The 22,452-nt window shown below is 40.9% G+C and overlaps 1 protein-coding gene across 1 annotated transcript in view; it reads right to left on the bottom strand.

Annotated features, from left to right (window-relative positions):
• The window catches only part of DOCK5 (dedicator of cytokinesis 5), an 86,947-nt gene extending 80,898 nt beyond the window's left edge, over positions 1-6,049 (bottom strand). The window contains exon 1 of the mRNA XM_042801514.1: positions 5,850-6,049. Within this exon, the coding sequence (XP_042657448.1) occupies positions 5,850-5,892 (43 nt within the window). The 5' untranslated portion in view covers positions 5,893-6,049. The remainder of the gene's footprint in view (positions 1-5,849) is intronic.
• Positions 6,050-22,452: the final 16,403 nt, after the last annotated feature.

The raw sequence follows: 22,452 nt of genomic DNA on the forward strand, positions 1-22,452 counted from the left end.
CAATATGCTATTGGCTGAAGTTTTTTCAGTTAATGAAATTTTATTATTCATAGTTCCTATCTGCATTTGTGCTAGCAAATACAGTCCCCTATGCCAAAAGAAGAACCACAAGAATATTCAAGAGACTGGTGTGAAATTCAGACCTGGTCGGCACACCCAGCTCTGGTGGAAGTTGGCACTTACAGCCTCTGACACCTCCGAACAATCAGACCCACATCTAATCAGCAGGAGACAGCTCAGTCAAAACTCCAGAAGGCAGCCAGCAGCTCTAGATGCCTCGAGAGAGGAATCAGAGCCTCCACAAAGGGACCTGGTTGTTAGTAAGATGAACTGTATTACAGTTCCTAAACATCAGGACTGTTGGTGATGTTTCAAGGTGGATACCCAAGAGCTAAAGCACCCAGAAGTCACAAGACACTTCTAGAAGTATTGCTTTTCAAAGAAAGAATAAGCAAAGGAACAGTTACAAGTCTTGTTTATGTCAGCAATGCCTTTGAACTCCACGGGATTAGTTTCACAGGGAACTACTTAAGGAGTAATCACCAAAAGTAAGAGAAGACAGACTCAGGCTAATACGGATTAACAGAAGATAGAAAGCACTATCAAATCAAGAAGTAGCAGAGCCAACTTTCACATCAAATAAACTGCAGACACAGCAGTAAAAATTGGGGAACTAAATCAGAAATTAAGTGCCATATACTATTATGAAGAGTCAAAACTTTTTGCTGTCAATAATGCTAAGTTTTTACTTTTCCCTATTGAAAGTTTTGTTGCTATTGCCATCACGCAACAATTTTTAGACACAAATAGGAATAAAGCAAATAGAAGGGAACATGAGTAGTTCTAGAGTGTTTCTATCAATAGAAAGGAAGACAGCCACTTCTGCAGCAGGAACAGGCTCTTCCATCCTTCCAGAGCCCTTGCCAGGAACCTGTTGCACAAGGGTGGACTTAAGTTTCAAGTTAGAAGCATTCTGCAGGAATGGTGGGCGTAAGGCAAGCAGCAAGTTGAAACAAATATGAATTTTGCTCTAATTTGACATGATGTACTACTATCAGTACTATCAAACTCCTTTGATCACAGACTCTATTTTGAGACAATTTTGCAGAAGGTGTATGAAGTTTGAACACGAAGCCAAGACCTGATGGCCCAACATATCAGAAGTTATCACAAATCAAACCATTAGTAAGAAAACCTTATTCTGCAGCACTCTCTCTTCCTCTCTGATCCTTTGCATTTCTGCTCACATTAATCACAAATGTAGCTGGCAGGCACTGGTTTACATTTGAGAAATTACTGCCATTCCTAAGACATGACGCAGCTGATTGTAACTCAACTACCACATGGTATTTTGACAAAGTAAATACTTCTTCATGACAAGAATAGTCCTATGTTCTGGTCCCTCCAGCAGGGAAAAATGTAATGGGTTTAATAGGCCACCAATAACTATTACGGACAATTACCCGTCAGTTTAACAAAAAAAATATATTTAAAAAGAAGAAAAAAAAAATGGTAGATTGGAACTCAAAAGCTGCTTTTTGCCACTGTAAGAAACAGTCTCTATTGGTAATATGGCTAAGGTATTTTAGCTGTAGCAAGTAGCCACACTTCTTTTGGAACCACGTCAAATCGAGCTATTCCTTTTCAAATAGCCACCCACGTATCCACATACTTGAAGTCCAAAATGGGAATCCCTGGAATGGGATGTGAAGACGCAGGGAAAGCTTGGGAATTAAAGCTGCCCAAAGGCTTCTCAACCTTCCCCTCCCAGCCCCCTGCCTTTAACAATGCCCCAGATCAAAACATTTTCCACAGAGCAACTGAACCACTTTGTTTAATTAGCTTCCCCCAACATTTTAAGACATCTTCTAAACAAAACACGACTCTGGTTTTACTCAGAGCTTAGAAAGATACACTAAAATACAAACAGCACATTGATGTACCTTACTGACGAGTGACGTTTTTGTGGCCTTATAGTAATATTTTAAGTTATGCATTTAACAATTTGGAGAGATTGTAGGCAACAAATATTGCTTAAGCTTTCACTTGCTCCTTCTAAGCAGAAGATCGTAATTTGTGGGTTTCGGGGTTTTGCTGCAAGCTCCAAGTTTGTTGTTGGCTTGAAACGTTTTGTGGTATATGGAGTGAATGGTCCATTATGGCCTGCAGCTGCAGAGGGCCAGCCACGATAATTTGCCTGGTCCTTCCCCAGTCCTACAATTCAAGCTCTGTGAAACAACCACGACCCCAAAAATAAGGGTAAATTTACATTTCAAGAGATAGTCATACCAGGTGCAAGCCACCATCTTCACCAGAACACAAACTATTCTGGACCTCATGTCTCAGAGCTCTTTCAATAAAACTTCAGTTAATAATTCCTTATTCTGGAAGACCGGATTTGTGGATTGGCTGAACAACAGGTGCATCTACAGATCAAACTACGTAATTATAAAAAAACACTTCACATCCTGTTAGTTCACAGACAAAGGTGACATATAAAGCATGTGTGTACCTGATGCATCATTACAGTCACCTGGAGTCTGTTCTGACTGAAAACTCGGCACTTCCCATTTCTGAATTGGTTTTGAGCAGGGTCAGTTCCCTGACCTGGCTTACCACACTGCTATTGCCTGCAGGAAGGAATTGTAAAAAGGGGTCCAATTGCTTGGTTCTGATCGCAGCCTGGGTTTATAAAAGAATAGAACAGTGTATGCTTCCACTGACTCCTGATTCTCTCAATGGTACTGAATCCATTAACACACTCTTCTCAAGTCCACAAAGAACGCTTGCATGTTAACAACAGATGATGACTAATAAAGAATTGCTTTTACAGCTGAAGTGTAATACTTAAGTTGAAGTTAATGCAAGCCTGCATTATTTCCAGCAGAAAAAAAAAAAAATAATTACATTGTTGATTCCTTATGCCCTAACCTAATAATTTTAAAAGAAGTAGATAATAGAAGTTAAAAATTGTGGGGCATCATTCAGGTATAATTTCCTACAGAGCACACCGTTTTAAAAGACTGAAAAGAGTCTGCATGAAAGGCATTCTGCAAATGACAACTTCTTTTTGAGAAAAGCACTTGACCAAGAATAGGTTACTTCATTTTGTTTGCACCCAAACCTGACCAGCTTTCAAGGAAGATGCACCAGATAGCATCTTTCCTTCCCAAATCAGAGGTGAAGTGTGTTGCAAGGAAGCTCTGTAAGACCCGGAAAATCCTGTTGCTTAAAGAGGCAAGATGTTGCCCATCGGATGATCAGCAGTGTTTTTGTCCCTTTACAAGGCTGAAGCTTCCAAAATCCCATCTGTTACTGGGTTGAAAATTCATTGCAAGTGAGAAACTGCAAGCCATTTGTCTCTCACGTATGCTTCCCCAGAAATGCTGCAATTTTCAATCTTGCACTCTCTGTTGTCTGCCATTTCAAACTCAGCCCATATGCCATCTGTACTATCCGTGCTAAAGGTAGCAGTCTCCAGGTTTAACCAACTGAGCAAAAAACTAGAAAGCAGCAAATCAGTTGGAACCTATAATCAACAGGTCTGTGGAATATAATGCATGGGATTTTGAACTGAAACACAAAAATCAGACAAGTGACATTGAATCACACGGTGTACTTCTTGGAATTTCTTACTGCATTGGTAAGATTTACAGAGTTGTGTTTAAAATAAACACAAGTAGTCCTATACTAGTTTGCAAAGCACAGATTACTAACAGCCATCATGCGTGTGTTCTTTCTGAAAAGAATGAACTTGTACCCTTACACGTCACACCTATCAAGTTACCCATGCTGCCAGTGAATGGAAGCTGTTACCGTCTCATGGCCTGTATCATACAAATACTGGCACTACCCTCACTGCAACAACCTTCATATTGGTACAAACAGGTACCTCAGTTAGCAGGCAGATTAACGGCCCAAGAAGCTCACACTTCCTTTTCAATTCTCATCAACTTCTTCAAATTAAACACGAAACCAATGAGGACTGGTACCTGAGTGCAAAGCTTGAACACAGCCCAGGATGCAATGGTAGATAGGGAACTCAAGTCTCCAAACATCAAACTGCCAACATTACGATTCCATTAATGCCATGTGTCAAACACTTCCTGATAAAGCTCGCCACTGCATGAATAATTCTGTTTACTGCCTGCGGATTGACCCTGTCAATTCTGGTGCAAATTAAACACAAGAGCTGAAGCATTACACTCTATGCCAGTTTGGTCCATGTCTCTGTATACAGGGGAAAGAAGTATCTTTTTCACACAGCTGTCTGAACACACAGAAGTAAAGGGATACTTCCCACCAGTGCACTTTTTGACTGGTAATGTAAGGGAAGAGGCAGTTTTCTCCCTCCACCCTGCTTACTCACACAAGCCAGTGCCCCTTCTGGGAGAGAAGCTGTCATCAGCAGCAGTTGGCTCAAGCCAGCACAAAAAACTCACCCCGGAAGCTAATAAAAAGGAAGCTAGAGGAGTGCCTCTGATTCATCCTATTGCCCAAGGCCATTCTGGAGGTAGAAGAGCCTTGATCAAAGATGTGCTTAAAAAAACTCCCACCATAATGTAACACAGCCAATCACAATAACATTATATAGCTGATTAAAATACCAAAATTTTTAAATTCCCGATGCTCAGAGTAATTTCCCCAATCACACATACAGGCTCCCATATAGACACAGCCTGGGCTGTTACCTACACAGAAAGAAACAAAGTTCAGGGCGTACAATACTCCACACCCTCCCAGTTACCAGAGCAGAAACTAGATAAGGTTGTGCTGGGTATAGCACCTCTGAGGCTTAAGCCACAGTCCTGCGAGAAGCGGGCTGCCTCTCTGCAAAGCCCCTTTGAAATCAAGTGGGTGACTTATTTCAAATTCACTCTGTGAAAAAATGTGCAGGATGAGGTTCTTCACCTTTAAACTCATGGACTGAACTTCAACAAGCAACCTTATGGGAGTCGGGGCAGTTAACACTTTGCAAGCATGAAATTAAACATTTTTCTCACATCAAGAAGTCCTCTGTGGAACGCAAAGGGACAGACGATCACTGTATAAAAATAAACTATCAGAAATTGTTTGTGTCATTAGTGGTTTCCTGCTTACTGTTCTCTGCCCAATTCTCACAAGCAACCTCAAAATTGGGTGGTTTTCAATTTATCAAACGCTCAAGAAAAGAAGAACCTATCAGTGACACTAATGGTTATGTTCCTCCTAGAGAAAAGCGAGCCGGCATTCAACAACCTCTTTCTAAACATAAAGAAGACAGGGCAGTGTCAGTCAGGCTTTCACCATTCCTTGCCCCACGTCAAGGTTTCTAACCCCTGCAAAGATATCACCCGCAGTCCTGAAATCGATTACAACCATCATCACTTCTTCAAGCCACATGTTCATTTCTGCTGCTATGTTAGAGCACTCTTCACTGTAAGACATGCTGGAGAGGCAAAATTATAAAGGTCAGTTCCAAACTTGCAGGATTCCGGAAAGCCAGAGCTCCCAGGGTGTGAACTGGACACACACCACTGCCTCCACCTCTGAGGGTTCAAAGAGTGAAGAACATAAACTGCTGAAACCTGAAAGTGGAAGAGAACACAAAGGGGGAGGGGGGGAGGAGAAAGGAAAAAAAAAAAAAAAAAAGAATGAAGAAATTGCATGGAGGAGAAACGAGTCAAAGGTGTGCAAAAGGAATGACTCCAGCTGGGGGTAGCAAATGAACGGGCGGTGCGGGAAGCGGGCAGCCGCGGGCTCGGCAGCGGCGGGGCGGGGAGGCAGAGCGGGGTCCCGGGGAGGGCGGCGGGGAAGGGGCGGCCGGGCCGGGGAGGGTGGGGGTCCGGGCGGCCCGGGCTGGCACTCACCGACCCCGTACTTCTCCCGCTTGGTGGGGATCCAGCGGGCCATGCCGGCGGGGCCCCGCGGAGCCGGGGCTGGGCTGGGCTGGGCTCAGCGCGGCCGCTCGCCCGCCGCCGCCCCGCCGCGCTGCCTGCGGCCGGGCTGCCCGCGCCGCTCCGCCATGCCACGGAACTTCCCGGCAGCCGCCCAACTTTCCTGCCTCCCCCGCCGCGCCGAGCGGAGGAGAAGGAAGGAGGGAGGGAGGGAGGGAAGGAGGGAGGGAGGGGGGCAGGCGGGCGGCTCTCCCCGCCCCGGCGGGGATCACCTGCTCCCGGCCCGGCCCCCCCGGCCCGCCCCGGGGAGCTGCTGCAAGGTGCTAATGGGGCACGGGGGAGAAAGCCGGGCGCTGCTGGAGGGAGGGCAGCTACCGGGAATGGTTCCCATTATTGCTGCTTAATATACCGAGGTGTAAGCGTGCGGACATCTCCCCACTGTTAGCGTAAATACAGATTTTCAAAAAGTAATTGATTAATAACTAAGAAAACAAAAGGGTCGTTTAAAAAGTACGGTCACGGGACTGCACTTTGCAAAAGGCGCAGTGTTCGAGTTTGTAAGATGGACTTGGCACTCCGTGACGTAAACCCCCACTCGACTCCGGTGTTGCGACCTGGGAGCTGATAAAAAGATTTCAAACTGGTGATGCGGAGACTGGAGCCGTGTGCGCACCCGCATCCTGGAAGGCAGGTCTGCCCTTCCACCCCCAACCACACTGTGCCAATCTGGCAGGGGGTCTTCATCAACAACTACTCCTTACACCCCTAATTAAGCAGCACCATTGCAAAGCACGGTGGCAGACCCTTTACAAAGCGTTTGGTCCAAACCGAGCAGATCTGGTTTCTCATCATCTCGCTGGGGCTGTAAGCAACTAGATCTGATTTTCATTAGTGCATGAGCTTCTCTGGATGCCCGTCCCCCACAGAAGGCAACAAGAACTATGATAATTCAGAATATTTTAAAACCTAACCACCTGTTTAATTGCATGAAAGCATGAAAATCTGGTGAGAGAATCTTTTTATTATTTTACACTACATGTGAGAAGCACTAGGGGTAGCTTTGTTGCCCTGGGCAGACCATATCTCTGATTCCCAGCTTCCATCCCTCTTGCCTGTTCAGAACAGCTTTCCATCCTACAGCTCTCCCACCTGTGTTTCTAGGAAGTTTAATTTGCCTCGATCTTCACTGGTGCCTCTACGTGGCAGAGTAATATAAACAAGAATTAATTACTGGTAATTTGCTCTAACAAATAAACTTGTTCTTTGCAAGCCAGAATTTTAAACACGACACTATCGCTATTAGCCACGCTATCATTGTACAAGGTACTGTTTTTTTAACAATATGTGGTGATCTGTCTTCTGTCAAGAATGTGGCCCATGAATTTGTTACACACACAGTGTGTTACTCATCTAGCTGTGATGTGCAGTAATGCTACACCCAGTTTCTACCAGACAGCCAAACCCTTCTCTAAAATGATGTTTTGATCTTCTCCCAAGGGCTGCTCATGACGTGACTGAGATGCTCCCAACTATATTCAGATGTGTACATCTGAACCACTGAATGTGAGGACACTGCAGCTTATAGGTTAAATATGGACACGGGCTCTTTCAATACCTAAACGGCACCTGAATCTTCAACACAGAGTAGGCCCATATGTAGAACAAGTTATAAGAAAATAAAAAAAAAAAAAAAAAGAAAATATTTGCAAGCTGGAACTGGTTAACCAATTTGTTATTTATAAAACACTAATTGAACCCAGCCAACCATGATCAGATGTTGTACTGGCATATATCTAAAGTCATTGTTCTTATGCACAGAATCCTGCAGTTCCTCTAGCTAAAGATTTAGTAGTGCCACTAGACGTAGTCCTTGCAGTGTTTCTGCAGAGAGCTGAGGGCTCACAGAGAGTACTGGGCACTGCCTAGAGCCAGTCCCCTCACCACGGGATGGGGGCATCCAAGCTTGTATGAAGAGCAAATATTTACATGTTCTGCAAATCCTTCTACTGTGGAAGATTCACCAAGACTTTTTAAATGGAAGCTTAATATTGCAAAGTGCTTTGAGACCTTAACACAAAGAGCAATGTAAGTGGGCTATCAAGACAATTAAACAGGGTGAAGGTTGTTCTAGGCTTCTGCTCTTGGACTGCCCGGATTCCAAAATACTCCCTGCTACAAATGGGATACAGCTTTTCTGTGGCCCTTTGCAGCCTATGGCAGAACAAGATGCTTTTTTTTTTTTTTTTTTTTGCATCACCCTGCATTTCCTTCTGTGGAGGGCTGCTTTAGCAATGCCTGAAGTGTTAGTCTTGTAAAAGTTTCAGTGCTTCGAGCTAAACATTCCTTGCTGCAATTCAAGGTGCTATGTGTGTGCTAACACCCAAAGTTAGGTAAAATGACCCTCTTTGGAAAAAAATCTGTTTCTTTTCTGGCAAATATAGTTTTCTTTCCTTCCATTTCGCTTATGCTTAGCCATGGCTTTCTGTAGCATCACCCCAAATAAAGAAAAGAAACAGCTTGATGAGTAGTATCATGTAGATGATAAGAGAGGGACTGTGGAACATGATTAGATCTGAGGCCAGATTATTAAAGAAAAGTATTCATGAAGACACTGAAATGAGTTTTTGAAAGACCACCTGTATTCAGGCTGCCAAGGCCTTTGGCTAGAGGTTCTCTAATCAAGTCTAACTGGCAACCTAGAACCTTGATTTTACTTTAAGATTCTTGATTTTGTAGTTAAACTCGCTGAGCTGTGCCAGAATTTTCCAACCCAGGTAAAGCAAATTCTTGGCAGCAAATGAAAAACAGAGCAAAGCATGAAAGACAGACAAGTAGTAACTAGAGTAGCTGGTTTTATTACTGAAGTAGGGAAAGTTGGTGAATATTTCATTAAATATAATGATTTGCAAATGTCAGGGGCACATGAAGGAAGCAATCTCAGCTATCACTAAAAGTAAGGTTTATTTCAGAAAGTTTTTTATTTCATTTTATAGTATCACTAAATAAATTTTTTCCTTCTCTCTTTCTTTCTTTAATGCTCAAGTGTCACTTAACAGGACCATTAATGGTGAACAGTCTGGACTCTGTTCTTCTCTGCCCCAAACAGGAGCAGGATAAATAGTTAAATTCTAATTGAAGCTACATCAGAAACTAACTCAGTTAACATAAAAACTGCATCAAAACCACAGTACTGGTCATGTTGCAGATCAGAGGTGGACAGAACTTGGGTGAATAAAGTTTATTCACATTTTTAGTGCACTAAAAAAGTTGTATTACACCTGGGTCTTTTACTTCACAATTGAAAGAACAGCCTATTTGCAAATTATCAGCCTGATGAAGTAAAGCCTTCATCTAAACTTAACAGTTCAAAATGTGAAGTTAACAGAGCCATTAGAAAGAAACCCGTGTCTTAGAAACATTTCTGGAATACTAACGGTAGCTCTCGTTTTGTGGCAATACTTGTTTAAGAAACGTTATTCTAGTGCCCTCCGGTGTTCCGAATAAGAACTACACGAGGTCAAGTACACCGACCGTCATTGAATGAATGGAAAAGGGAAGGAAAAAAGGGTTTTCCTGTGATAATACTTATGAACCTTTCTAGTCATCAGCCTGGATCCTATCTAGCTAGCTTCTGTGCATATACAAACAGAAAAGATGGCACTTGATCAAGCGGTTTGCCTTCAAAGCAAGAGAAATGATGTGGAAACTGTGCAGAAAAACATAGTAAAACCATGCTGTTCAGCAAAACAGTAATTGGTTTTAGCATACCAACTGAAAAACTACTACTACAACCAAAGCCATCTGTTCATTAATTTAATAAGGCAATCCCTCTAGCTGATGAATGATCAGGTCTGGTTAAGAATTGGACTCTTATTTTCTGATCACCAACAGAAACTGTAAATAAAAAGCAGCAGAGTAAGCTAGAGAAGCAATTAAGTATGCAAATACATACATACACCACAAACAGGAAAAAACGGTGGTTTTATCCATCTGCCTGTACATGTTTTATCATGGAACAATATTTAACATATCTGAAAATCTCATAGCCCAGATCCATTATAGCTGAATATTTCACCGCACATTTTGCTACCCAAATAAGGGAAATGCTTATATGATTATGCCAGTTTTATTACTTAGTTTGCATTACCCTATTGTCAGTTCATTTTGTTCTTCTGTTAAAGTAACAGGGATATTTCTAAACAATTTTTCAACAAAATCACTATTTACCTGTCACCAATTCCACTGGCACTCTTTTTTTCTGGATTATTTTGCACCAGCAGAGCTACAAGAGAGGGCAAACACCCATTAACTGAACTGAGGTTTACAGCTACTACAACCCACCTTTTTATTATCACATGGAGCTCAGGTATGATAAACTTGTACAGAAGTATTTTCTCCTATTTTCAGCTAAAGAGCAAGCAAAGGACTGTGTAACCAACACCAGCTCATGCATTATTGCAAGATTCCTCTCTTCTGCATATACATTCAGTACGTTCCATCTTCCTGCAGTGATGAATGGAAACAATTTCTTTACTGGAAGAAATATATAGCAGCTCCGTGCACACCTTGTTGACCCAAGGTCTAACATGAATGGGTGTTCACTGTTTCCTTGGTTTATTTATATACAGTATAAATTGTTTCTTAGGCAGGGCATATAGTGTTTCTCTGAATAGAACACAGTAGCAAATTCCCGGGGAGGCTAACTGCGTATGGTAACACACCGTTATCCTGCATGGTAGTCTAGGCTGACAAACAAGCAGAACAGCGGGTAAACAGTGTTTCCGAGAAGACCAGTAATGGAGAAGATGCTATGTAAAGTTGTTGCTTTTGTGTAAAAATAACAAAAGCAATTACATGATTTGGACAGGAGATTTCGTGTCCAAAACTGATACATGATTTGGGGACAGATTCGTGAAGGTATTTAGATGCTTAATGATGCTGAAGGATGCTTAATAAGAATTTAAAAGTACCTTAAAAGCTAATTCCTGTTGAAATGAATATAGGAACAGTAAGTTTCTCAGAAAAGCATCCAGACTTAGATTTGCTAATGTGTGTTTAAGTTAATAAAGACTTGACATTTCATGTCTCCAGCACTGTGCCACACAAGCTTATCAGCTCAAATTCAGAAGCTGTCTTCACATGGCTTACTCAGCTGGGTTCAGCAATGCTCAAAATCTCCCAGTTTTAATGATTTCAAGATCTGCATTCAAATAACAGGCAGGCAGAGATTCTTTGGAGAGGTCAAGAGGACTTGACTTCCCCTTATCAGCAGCAACTGGCATGACTAGTATCCCTAGCACGGGACTTGTCTGCAGGCACAGTGCTGTGTAGTTCCCCTGGATTCCCTCCAAGTCAGCCCTGCATTTCTTCAGTCCTAATGGGGCAGAGCTGTTGTTTCCAATACAATTTTGCCACTGTTGAGTTGGGGTGACACGCTGCTGAGTAGCTTAACAGTTTGTTAGACAGGTTTATCACTTCTTCTCAAGAGAAATTCTAGATGAAATATAATCATCTCCACTTCATGATGTTGTGCAAATATTTCCAAAGCCATCTGACTACTGAAACCTGACTCCTTTTCAATTAAACAGGAATGGGGACTATAACAGCCCTGAGGCAGCCTTGAAAATTTCTGCCTTGATGTATCCTTAAGTCAGATGAACAGGTTCTGAGTAATCAGTGAGTTGGCATTTCCATTTTAATAGCTTTGTATTTTTATGTCTGAGTTTATTAAAATTTCAAAGCTTAGCTTCTCTACCCCTCCTCCATCTGTTTCTTTTTAAGGAAAGACAGAAGAATCTTCCCATCTAGTCTGCATTTTATCCAGATGGTGATCCCTCTCTCTGTTCAGGCTTGAATTCTATCCATGTAAATCAAAGCATCGATCATACAATCAACTTTTGCATTAGTTGCAAAGGTCAGTAGGATCTTTCCTTCATTGGAAAACGCAAGGTGCAATGCCACATCTGAAAGACTTAAGAGCATGTTCAGTGCTGCAAATGCCAGCATGATGCACGCCTTCCTTTACTTATCTGCACCAACTCAATGTGAGAAGACCAATACCTTACTCCTGTAGGCCCTGTTAAGTCCCAAATCCAATATTCCTGAAATGAAACACAATGGGAAAGAATACCTCAAGTGGTAGAGCATTTAGAGATTTCACTTGTAAAATTGCTTTTAACTATCTTCATCATCTATAATTCACTTGAGTCCATTTATTGCTGCCACATGCACTGAGAAAGAGCCTCACAGGCCAGCAGCAAATTCAACTCTTCAGCTCATGAATGAATTACAGCTGGAAGCCAGACTTTATTATTCATATTAGTAACTCATTCAGTGGTCATGATCCCCAAGGGATGTAAATCAGCACAGTCTCATTGAAATAAGTTCTTTTGCTTGCTTTTCACATTTTATGCACTAAATGTCAGTCCCAGTAATAAGGGTTGTGACATTAATTTTAGTTGGAGATCATCTGACTGATATATTTCAAGTCATGATGCCAGGATCCTTCCCAACAGCTGGATATTAAATGGTTTTATCTTTCTTTTGAGCTTCTTTTAAAAAGGTCAGCAGAAGGCATAGGCAGAGGTTATCTTGCAGTTCCCGTTGAAAGACTGCTGGATATTTGAGGAAAGGTTATGCAAGACTGTGGCCATGGGTAAAATCTCATAATCAGAATTGCTGGACTGGCATTTGTGACTATTTCTAGGGAATAACAGAAGGAGAACATTTGTCAGAAATAGACCTTTAGTACTCCAAGCTTCTATTACAAAATCTGTGAAGATAACAATCGCTGTTACCTTGTCCTGCCAACAACTGATCTGATGAGGCATGCGCTACCCAAATGAACCCTGCCATAAGATTACATGAGCAAAGTCAGCAGAGTTAAGGAAACAGCAGAATACATTGTCAGCTGCTATAAATGAGCAGTTCTCCACTTGTGTCAATGTTTCTACGAGGATTTACATTAACTGAGGTTCTGATCTATTGCCAGAGGGGCAGACACATGATCTCTCTGGTAGGTGACTGAAACAGGCCAGAAACTTCCACAACAAATGACTACTATCAACTCATTGTTAGAGAAGGAAATCTGTTTATGTACCTCAGTCTTGTATCTAGTTAAACCCTGGGTTACCTAAAACTCCCTCAGCTATTGACTTGAGCTTTACAAATTAAGAATGATGAAAAGTAACTCTTCCTTCAAAAATACTGAAGTCATTTCCTTCCCATTCTTCACAGTAAATCAGCCTAAAAAACTGGCCCAGGAAATGGGCTTAAATGAACGGATTTCACTTTTTAAAAGGACACTCAAACTCGTAGAGGAGTAACAGTTAATTTGCCATTGCTGTTTAAAACTATATACAATGGCTAATTGCTGTGAAGGGAAAAGCAAAATCTCAGTTGTTTCAATCTCTGTTAGAAAGACATTTTCAGAGCCTGGGACATAATGTAGGGATTCCAAATCCCCACACTCTGTTTTAATCATTGTATTTTATGCTTTTGCTATTTTATTGCAGTAAAAGACCATTTGATGCTGCAGGAAGAACTCTGTAAGTTCAAGAAAGATCACTTTCACAACTGGTAGATTGATTTAAACTCCTCTCTCTCAAACTGGTATTTGTCTGTGAAAAAGCCATAATACTGACAGCTTTTCTTTCATCTAGTTGTTGATTTGTATAGAACTAAATGGTCACAGGGTTATGTTTTCAACCCCTTGTTCCCAGCTATATTAAAGCCCATATTCATATGCTTTCTAATATTGTTTTTTATGCAAGCAATTGCATATAGCAGCTCCATTAATGGTTTGGAACTGTGAAAAGGAAGCACAGAATTCTGCTAGATTTGGAACAGCAAAAGAGCATCCCCAGGGCAATATCTGCTTTATGACACCATTCACACCGTGAATATGCCTGAGCCCTCTTGTGCTGTCTGACTGAATAATTATAGTGGAGATAAATGTTCTGTAGAAATGTATTGCTGATAAAATACTTAATTTCAATGACAACGTACTGTAGGGTTTATTATGTTATATTGTTTCCATTTACTATGGAAAATTAAACCTGTTTTATAATCAGTGAGATACAACAGAGCTCAGTTAATTTCCTGATAAAAGAATAAACTTTGTTACTGCTGCTATTGTGGCATTCTTCACAGACCTATAAGAGACATTTCATTGCAAAAGACTAAAGGATAAAGGAAAAGATTACTGAATACATAATTACTCTATATTTACAATGCATGGAACAGCAAGGAAAACTGTGATGAAAGTTTGTTTTAGCACTAAAAACAAGTGTTCTGCAACACCTGAGGAGCTGAGACACAAAGTCAGTAGTAATGGTCAGCCTAACTTTAGTAAGATGAAGATGTCAGCAAAATTCTTGGTGTGACAGCATGGGCTGCAAATAGCATTAATCAGTTAAGGATACGTTTTGCTGTAGCCATTAGTTCAGTATCTCAGACAGAAACTGCATATTTACACCAGTATGAATCCAGGTTGAGTTTTTATTATCTCTTTCTTGTTCTGGCTTCTCTGCTATCATGTAGTCCAGAACCCTCAAGTGGAGCCACTGTGGCACAACTGCAACAAAACAACAGGTACCAAGAGACTTGCAAACTCTGAATTTATATTTTACTTTTGTGCCAGTAATCCTGCTCCTCCCTCCTTTTTAAGATCATGTGAAAGATTAAAAGGAGGAAGCGCTGGCAGGCATTTTCATTAAGAATCACTAGCTAATTCCAAAGTGCCTATTACTAGAAGCCCTCTTGCAATGCCTGTGGTATCTATCCATCACAGCTGAATCATGGATATCGACTATTTTATATTTAATGTAGCTCTTACATCTTTAATGTTTGAAGAGCTTGTTCCCGAAAGTGTCCTCAGCAGGGGGTAGTGTGGTCAGATTTAATCAAAATTTCCAAGGCTGGAAATGAGCTTCCAATAATTCTTAGGAGTTGTCTTCAGCAGACTGCAATCAATAATTCCTTTTTTTAAAAGCAATACTCTTTTTAAATTCCTCTGCTCCTGGGAAGTCTATATGAAAAGTATTACTACACAATCAAGCAGTCAGGAGGATACCAGAAAGCTAAAAACATCTATTTAAGTTGGAAGCCTGTTACGTCCAGGACTAGAGTGTTTTTTCCTAAGGAGTTCCCATACATTTTAGAAAAACCAGTAATTGTTTTGCTTTAGTTCAGGGGTTGCTTCCTTGCAAAAAAGTCAGACATTTGGGTGGTGATGGGGAGATGTAGGTTGAGATTGACAGAGCAGCAACAGTGGAAGGATCTGACTCTGATCTCACAGGAGTTTGATGCCTGCTTGTCTCTACCTCAAATAATAATGCTGATAAAAAAAATCAACATAGAACCGATGAGCTCAAGCTAATACTAAATGCTGCAGTTTCTAGACCTAATCATGAACAATAAAGGCACCCAAGAAGTCATGCAGTCTAACACCCAGATACATGTTTTGTGGCTCAGACTAATCTCCACTTAGTATGGACCTATAAAGATGTAGATGTGCCTTACTTTGTTGCAAACAATGGTTATATGCAACTCATCATAAGTACTAATCTACAACTTAAGGGTTCTGGGTACAGCATATTCTTTGCATCCGCAATAAAGACAAATGCCCTGTATTTACTTGCAGGGCTTGATTTATTTGCATAAGCATCTTAGAGATCTTTATAGGAAATGTTCTGAACAAGCACAAAGTTTTACTACATGATGCATGTGGAATAGAAAAAAATAAAGACTGTATGCTTCTTATGACTCAGTTCCATTTGCATAGGAATAAATGAGTACATGAATGATACATTCATAGCCCTAAGAATTTCTCCATTCATCTAATACTGACTCTTTTTATGAGTTTTATCTAATTTTTTCCTTCAACTTTCTTATTTCCCTTTTCTCCCATTGAAAAAGAGGAAAGAGTCGTATTCACAATATGAAGAATACAAACTGAGAAACAATACCAACACAATAATCACTTTTTCTAGGGTACTGCCTGATGCATGCAGTACTGCTGATAAGAGACTGTCTTCAGAGCTTTAAATGTCCTCTGTGTAAGTCAATTCTCTCTTGCTTGAAATAGGCTTTAATTTTTAAAGGAAATTTCTTGTAATCTCTCATTCAGTTTTGATTCTCCAGAGGTAGAATACTTCTCCTCCTGGGAACCAATCCATTCTAGAAATAAAAGTTTAGATGACATTCAAAGTTTGCAGCTCTCTTGCATATGTAGACCTTCAAGAGAGTACGCTGGCTCTGTGCAGTCATCACTCACGCGATAGAATACACTGAATGTAGAGCTTTTTTCTTTTATAAAGGGGACCAAAAAGGAGAAAAAAGGAGCAAAGTATGCTTGGTTCTCACTGCTTGCAGGAATGGGGTGAACAGGCAAAATAATGACCACCTATGAGCGGTATAGTCTAGGGGTTTGAAGACCTCTGGCATTAACCCTTAAGATCACTCTTAATTCACATGTTGCTTCTTGTGGCTGTTCCATGTACTGCCTTCTTCCCCTCCCTCTCCCATACAAACCTCACAAAAGGGGTACAGAGCCTGAACACAGACTTTCGGCCAGTAATGTTCACAGACACCCTCTTTGTTATCTTGATGCTCCTATAGCATGAGGTTCATTCCAACAGAGAACCCTTTAGATTGTTTCCTCCCTCCACAAAAGCAAAACCTTTATAATTGTACTGGGAGGGAAAAAACTCTGCTGAGTGACAGTTAATGACAAATATATAAAATATGTAAATATTTTATATATTTCTCATTATAAAGTGAGTCTTTTTATATATAAAAATATATTAAAAGACTCACTAAATACCAAAATCAAAGGCAACCACTGTGATGTAAGGAGGAGGAGGGTATTAGAAATGGTTTGTTTTAAAAGCTCTCAGCCTACAACCCTCATGTAGGGGTGGATATTCTCCATAAAAAGAGATCTACAAATGCTTTATCTCAGGAGAAGTCCTCAAGGTTACTGCAGCCCCAAACGTTTACGAGAAGACGCTATTACGTATGTTAAACACTAGATGCCACTAAGAGATCAGCATGGAAAAGGAGCGCTAGCCCAGACTCAGCAGGGAGTAGTCCAGCCTCTGGTAGCAGAGAATGCTCTTCTCTGCAGAACAGAAACAGCCCTGGACCATTCCATGGAAAGGCTACAGCACGGTTTGTGATATTTGGGACTAATGGGCTGGTTCCTTGGCAGAAGCAAAAGAAAAGCAAATTAAAACAGTGCCACAGAAATCCATGAAGAAGAAGCAATTTGCACAGCTGAAGAGTTAGTGTAGTATTTCAGTTTCTGTGAAGTTACTTCCTACTAAAGTCCTTGCCCGCTTCAAATATTTCTGCAGCAAATATCAACAGCAAACAAGAAGAGATTTAGTCTTCTCCTACATGAAAAACTACCTCCTCCAATACAGAGACATAAGATAAAATTATCATTCCATTTTGGTCTCAGTATTTGCTGTGCAAGAATAAAAAGTGCATTTGCAGAGTCATGCTCTATAAGGACTCTTTATAGATGTGCACATGAACTACAACTCAAAACATCCTCACTTTTCAAAGCCATTAGTGGCAATCTAGAATTTTAAAAGTGATTAAGTGGTCATTAGGTTTTTTAAATCCATACTAAGGACGAACTTCATAGCAATGTAGCAAATACCCTCTGCAGGCTTCCCTCTGTTTACTATGCCAACCCCATTTTATTTTGAAGATGTTATATGTATTTTTTTTTTTTTTATAAAACTTCGTATTCTGTGTAACTGTGAGAGCACTACAGAAGAATCAGGAGTCACTGAGACAAGATACTGCCAACTGGCTGAGTAGTAACTCACTGCAACAGATCGCTCCACAAATCCTACAGGAACTGGGAACCACAGCCTTGCATGCAATGGCATTTTGCTCTACGGGAGAGAGTGGCTCTGCCACTTTGCTATGCACAGAAGCTGTCATCAGGTGACAAGCAGTCACTTGTCCCTGTAGGGAATCTGCTATTGCTGTGCTCAGATCCATGCCCTCAGCATAGCACATAGCACGCACCCACCACCAGCACTGCTTATAACCCCCCTTTCTAGCCAGGCCAAGCAGCACATTTTCACTTCTCTATGCAGCCAGGAAATCTAAGAGAGTCCATCCCTGCAGCAGCACACAGTAGCTCACTCCCAAGAACACGTTGACAAGACACTCTATTTCTGTTGCCCAGGAGTGTGCCTGGTCTGACGTCAGATCACTGTTGCCAGGCATTTAGAAGTATATGCACTGCCTGTATCAAAGCAGAACCAACCAACCAAGCAAAAGAAAATAAAATTACTTGCTGGCAACTGGTAACTCTATGTAGTAGGCAAGAAAAAGCTTCCCTCTGTCTTCCTATTCGTCTGGATTTTAATTAGTGAGTTTAGTACAGACATCGAAGAGGAACAGATTGTCAATACCCTGTCCAAGTAATTCAGCCCAAACTTATCTTTAATACAGCAGTCTAAAAACATTAACTAATTTGTTCATCGAATCTGCACCACAAGAAGGGCAGGAAGACTTGATTATATTATTGCTTTACTGACATCAAGGACTAATCAGAGTAAGAGAAAGTGCTTGATCCAACACCAGCTTTCAGGGTGGGGGATTAAGCACAGTGGCATTGCAGAATCAGAAGCACTTTCTTTTATAAGCCAGTGCAGTAACAGAAATAGAGAGATGACAGCCTCTAGCCTGGAACATCAGCTTGGTTGAGATGCAAGTTAGAGACACAGTTACACTACTTAAGAAATGAAAAAGAACCCACAAAACGGAACAAAAAGGATGGAGCCTTTTGTGCTAAGAGAAAATTCGTGTGCTCGTGTGCAATCTGTAATTGCTAGTTCGAAGTCTGCATTAGAAAGCAAATGAGAATGCTGGATCTCAGCTGCTGCAAATCGGCACCACTCTGCTGCCTTCAATGACATGCTGACACTGCTCAGGCCTTTGAATGTTTTTCAAATCTTAAGATATAAATCCATCAATTAAGGGACCAGTTCTGACTCTTTTCAATTTGGTGATTCAGCCCTCTTTGGTTTCAGTGAGTACCAGATGGGAAGACTGAATCATAGGTAGCAGTTCAATGTATTGTTTTATGGGAGGGAAGGCAGAAGGAGGCTTGATCTGCAATTTGCTGAAGCCATCCCCAGCCCTATCAACATGAAAGTGTTTTTTTAGCACTGCAGGGAACAGGCTGATCTCCTGGTGAGGCGCATGATTGTCTTGTCTGGGCTAAGGGACTCTGCATTCTTTAAGACAGAAAAGGAAAATTCATAGAGCCTTATTTATCACTTGGCTACTTCCAGTTTTTGCCTACTTAGGAAATCTCAGATTCATATGCAAGTAGTGCTTAGAAAATACACTGGAGGGAACAAATCTTCACTGGGCTAGAGTCCCCATTCTGAGAGGGATCTCCTGCGAGAGACTCAAGGCTATGTACTCATATTGCAGTCAATAGGTTTAATTTCTTAGACAAGTATTCCTGTCTTATTAACAGGACTGCTGCAGTAGTACAGTATAATTAGCTAACATAAATCTTCCAAATTATACTCGAAATAAATCGAGGACTAAAAAAAGACCCAACTCTTGATAATACCCTGCCAGAGATGGTGCAATTCAGTGAAGCTTTACTAACAGGAAGAGAACAGCAGGAATTTATATTACGTGAGCTCTAAAATTCAGGCATTATTCCCTTCTCATAACACAGCAGGAGGAATGCAGGACAAACCTGGATCACCTTGAGTGGTATAGAAAAAAAATACTAGTACAGTGAGTCCTGGCAGATACAGTCCACTTGAGAATCAAGATGAGTATATACCTAAAAATGTTCCAGCTCGCTATTTACGTCAGTTCTGGCAAGCTTGCTTCTCTAGGATTACATAAGATTAATGCATTCATATCATGTATTGTCTCATCCACCATTGCTTTAAGGCTGCTACAATTTCATGCTACTATCCTTTCTCCTTTCCTTTTCTTTTTCTGTCACCTGCAGAACTAGCATTTCAGAGGCCAAGAGAATAAGTTCCTTTCCAGCTCTTTCCCTGTACGCAAAATCCAGCCCAGCAACTTCACACTGGCTTTCAGGCACCCCTTCACAATTCTGCTGAATCTCTGGCTTGGGAGGAAAAGGACATGATCACAAACAAAGCATCTGGTACTTTTGTGGTCTAAACTGTGCTGTAGGATCCGTGTCTGCTATATTAACTGCTGAATCATTGTTTCTATCATTTCAGTCAACAACTTTAATCTGAGAATGTGGCTAAATCTCTTATTAATAGCTAAATTGCAGTAAGTTTTAAGGCTCTGGAAGAATCCATGCTGTAAATCCCAACCTCAGGCCTTCATATTTCTATGTTTCAGAGATTATTTTAGCTCTGATCCCACCTGCTGCAGATCACTGCATTCCCGGAAAACATCAGCTGCAGTTGTGTGTCGATCAGGTAGGGCTGCTTTCTTACTGTGGACTGGCACTTGGTGGCACTAGAGTTCATACAAGTAGAAGTAAAGATACAGATGAATCAGCAGCATTTCACTGTTTGTATAGTTGATGCACAGTGTCGTCTAAAACGGTTTGCTCTGTAACATCACTCAATGCGCTTTGAAGTCTGGCTCTGCACTTTGAAAATATATGTGCTGTATGATTCTAAGTGAAATGCTGTCTGCTTACAGTTTGCGGCAATCTTCTCTGAAGTCTCCACAGGATTTAGAATTGTGATTTCTCATGCCATCAGAGGAAATTGAATAACCTATATAATTTCCAGAGCCAAAAGAACAGTGAAGACTTCACAGACAAGCAGAAATTATGTCTGCCAGGTTATAATTGCAGAGGCTGATCTTGCAATCAGTCCAGTTTTATCTGGATTCCACATATTCTGCAGGAGCCCATGCATACAAATGAGCTAGCAGCATGAATCTGTAACAATGTGCAAGTTGCTATTAAACCAATATCCTGAACTGTAGTTTCATTTTGGTTAAATATTACCTCTGGATTTAGGTTAACAAAACATCCGCCACTACCTCAGTTTCTTAGAAGAAAGATGAAGTCTTGGATGCATATTATGATCAAAATCTCTGTTAAAAAATGATGAGATTTGAGCATGAAACAGCAAGTATATCTGGTGACATTGGAACTCTTCTTACAGCAGCACTTTTTGTCAGAGTAGTAGTAAATCACAAGTTCGGCTAAGAAAGTGTCTTCTTTTTACAGAAAAATAACTGCAAACACTGTCTACCAAGTCCGTAGTACACAAATTCACAAGATTAAATGATATTTGTGTTACAGATGGATTTTTTTATATAAAGAGAACAAGCACTCAGGAGACTATGGAAAGCTTTGCATAACTAAACCAATACGCCAGCAATGACTGCCCAGCACAGTGTAGCTAGCACTGCAGTTATGAAGGCAGAGGATGCATTTCAAAACCACTGCTGTCTTCCAGTCCTCTAAAAACTGCTTCTCGGTACTTTTAAAATCCTGCATCTTTTATGACTACATGTAAAACGGGTTCAAGAGACTGTTAAAAATCTCAAGGAAATTCACCAGCCTAATAATCTTCTTGTAAGTGCCAAATTGATTCAGTAACATTCAGCAAGTGCTGCAGAAAATGTTTGATGACTGAGCGAGGTTACTAACAGGGTAACATGCTACCAAGTGCTGAAATCTCTGGCTAGCTCCTTTTTATATAGAACAGAACCTTTTAACTCACTAAAGCGCAGAATTAGTAAAAAAGTTTTTTCGAACTAACTCAAGTCATGGGTGACTAAGCTGAGGATATGTGCTGTACAGTTTCCCATCCTTCGTGGGCTAATCGTCAGGTTCAGATCAACAGCATACTAGCACTATGTCTGAACATGATCACTATCTCAAATTATCATTAAATAAGGAGGGTTAACAAGACAGAGCCCAATTTAAACTTCACTGCAGCAGAGACTGCAGCAAGTGGATTGGACACACCCTATTAAAGATGCAGTACATCAGTCCTGCCCTTCAAGCTTACTTCATCCCCTTTGCTGCAATGCTGTCGACAAACACAAAGCTTAACTCTTTTTAGAGCAAACTGCCTCAAAAAGGCAAGCACCAAGTTGTGCAGTATTTAAACTAGAAACTTAGGATATAAGTAATCTGTATTTGCTATAGATACCCTCCTTTCCTCAAAACAAAGTTTCAGTATGTGTGTGCATATGTGTAAAGAGTATTTTGGTTTGTTGTTTTTCACATAGGAAGGGCTTGCTGCAGAGAACAGGGTTTGCAGATGCCTGCCCGAGAATCTTAATTCCTGGTGCTTCATTGCAAAGATCCAATACAAGGCAAGCATGACAGTGCAATTTTCCCAAATCCATCTGGGTTATATGGTAAACTGAGGCATAGGTTCCACACAAATTCTCTTACAGGTTTTGATGAAACTTTTGATGAAAAATCAGCTATTTGTAAATGCAGGTCAACTTCAGTAAACAGTTTTGGTTAGAAGAATGAAGGAAAAGTAGAACTTTGCTGAAGCTAAACCAGAGAAACATTTTCTAGAGGAATGCCTTTGACTTTTCACTTCACAACTGACCTGAA

The sequence above is a fragment of the Tyto alba genome, unplaced genomic scaffold, assembly GCF_018691265.1.
Source record: "Tyto alba isolate M040663 unplaced genomic scaffold, T.alba_DEE_v4.0 Super-Scaffold_34, whole genome shotgun sequence".
NCBI lineage: Eukaryota > Metazoa > Chordata > Aves > Strigiformes > Tytonidae > Tyto > Tyto alba.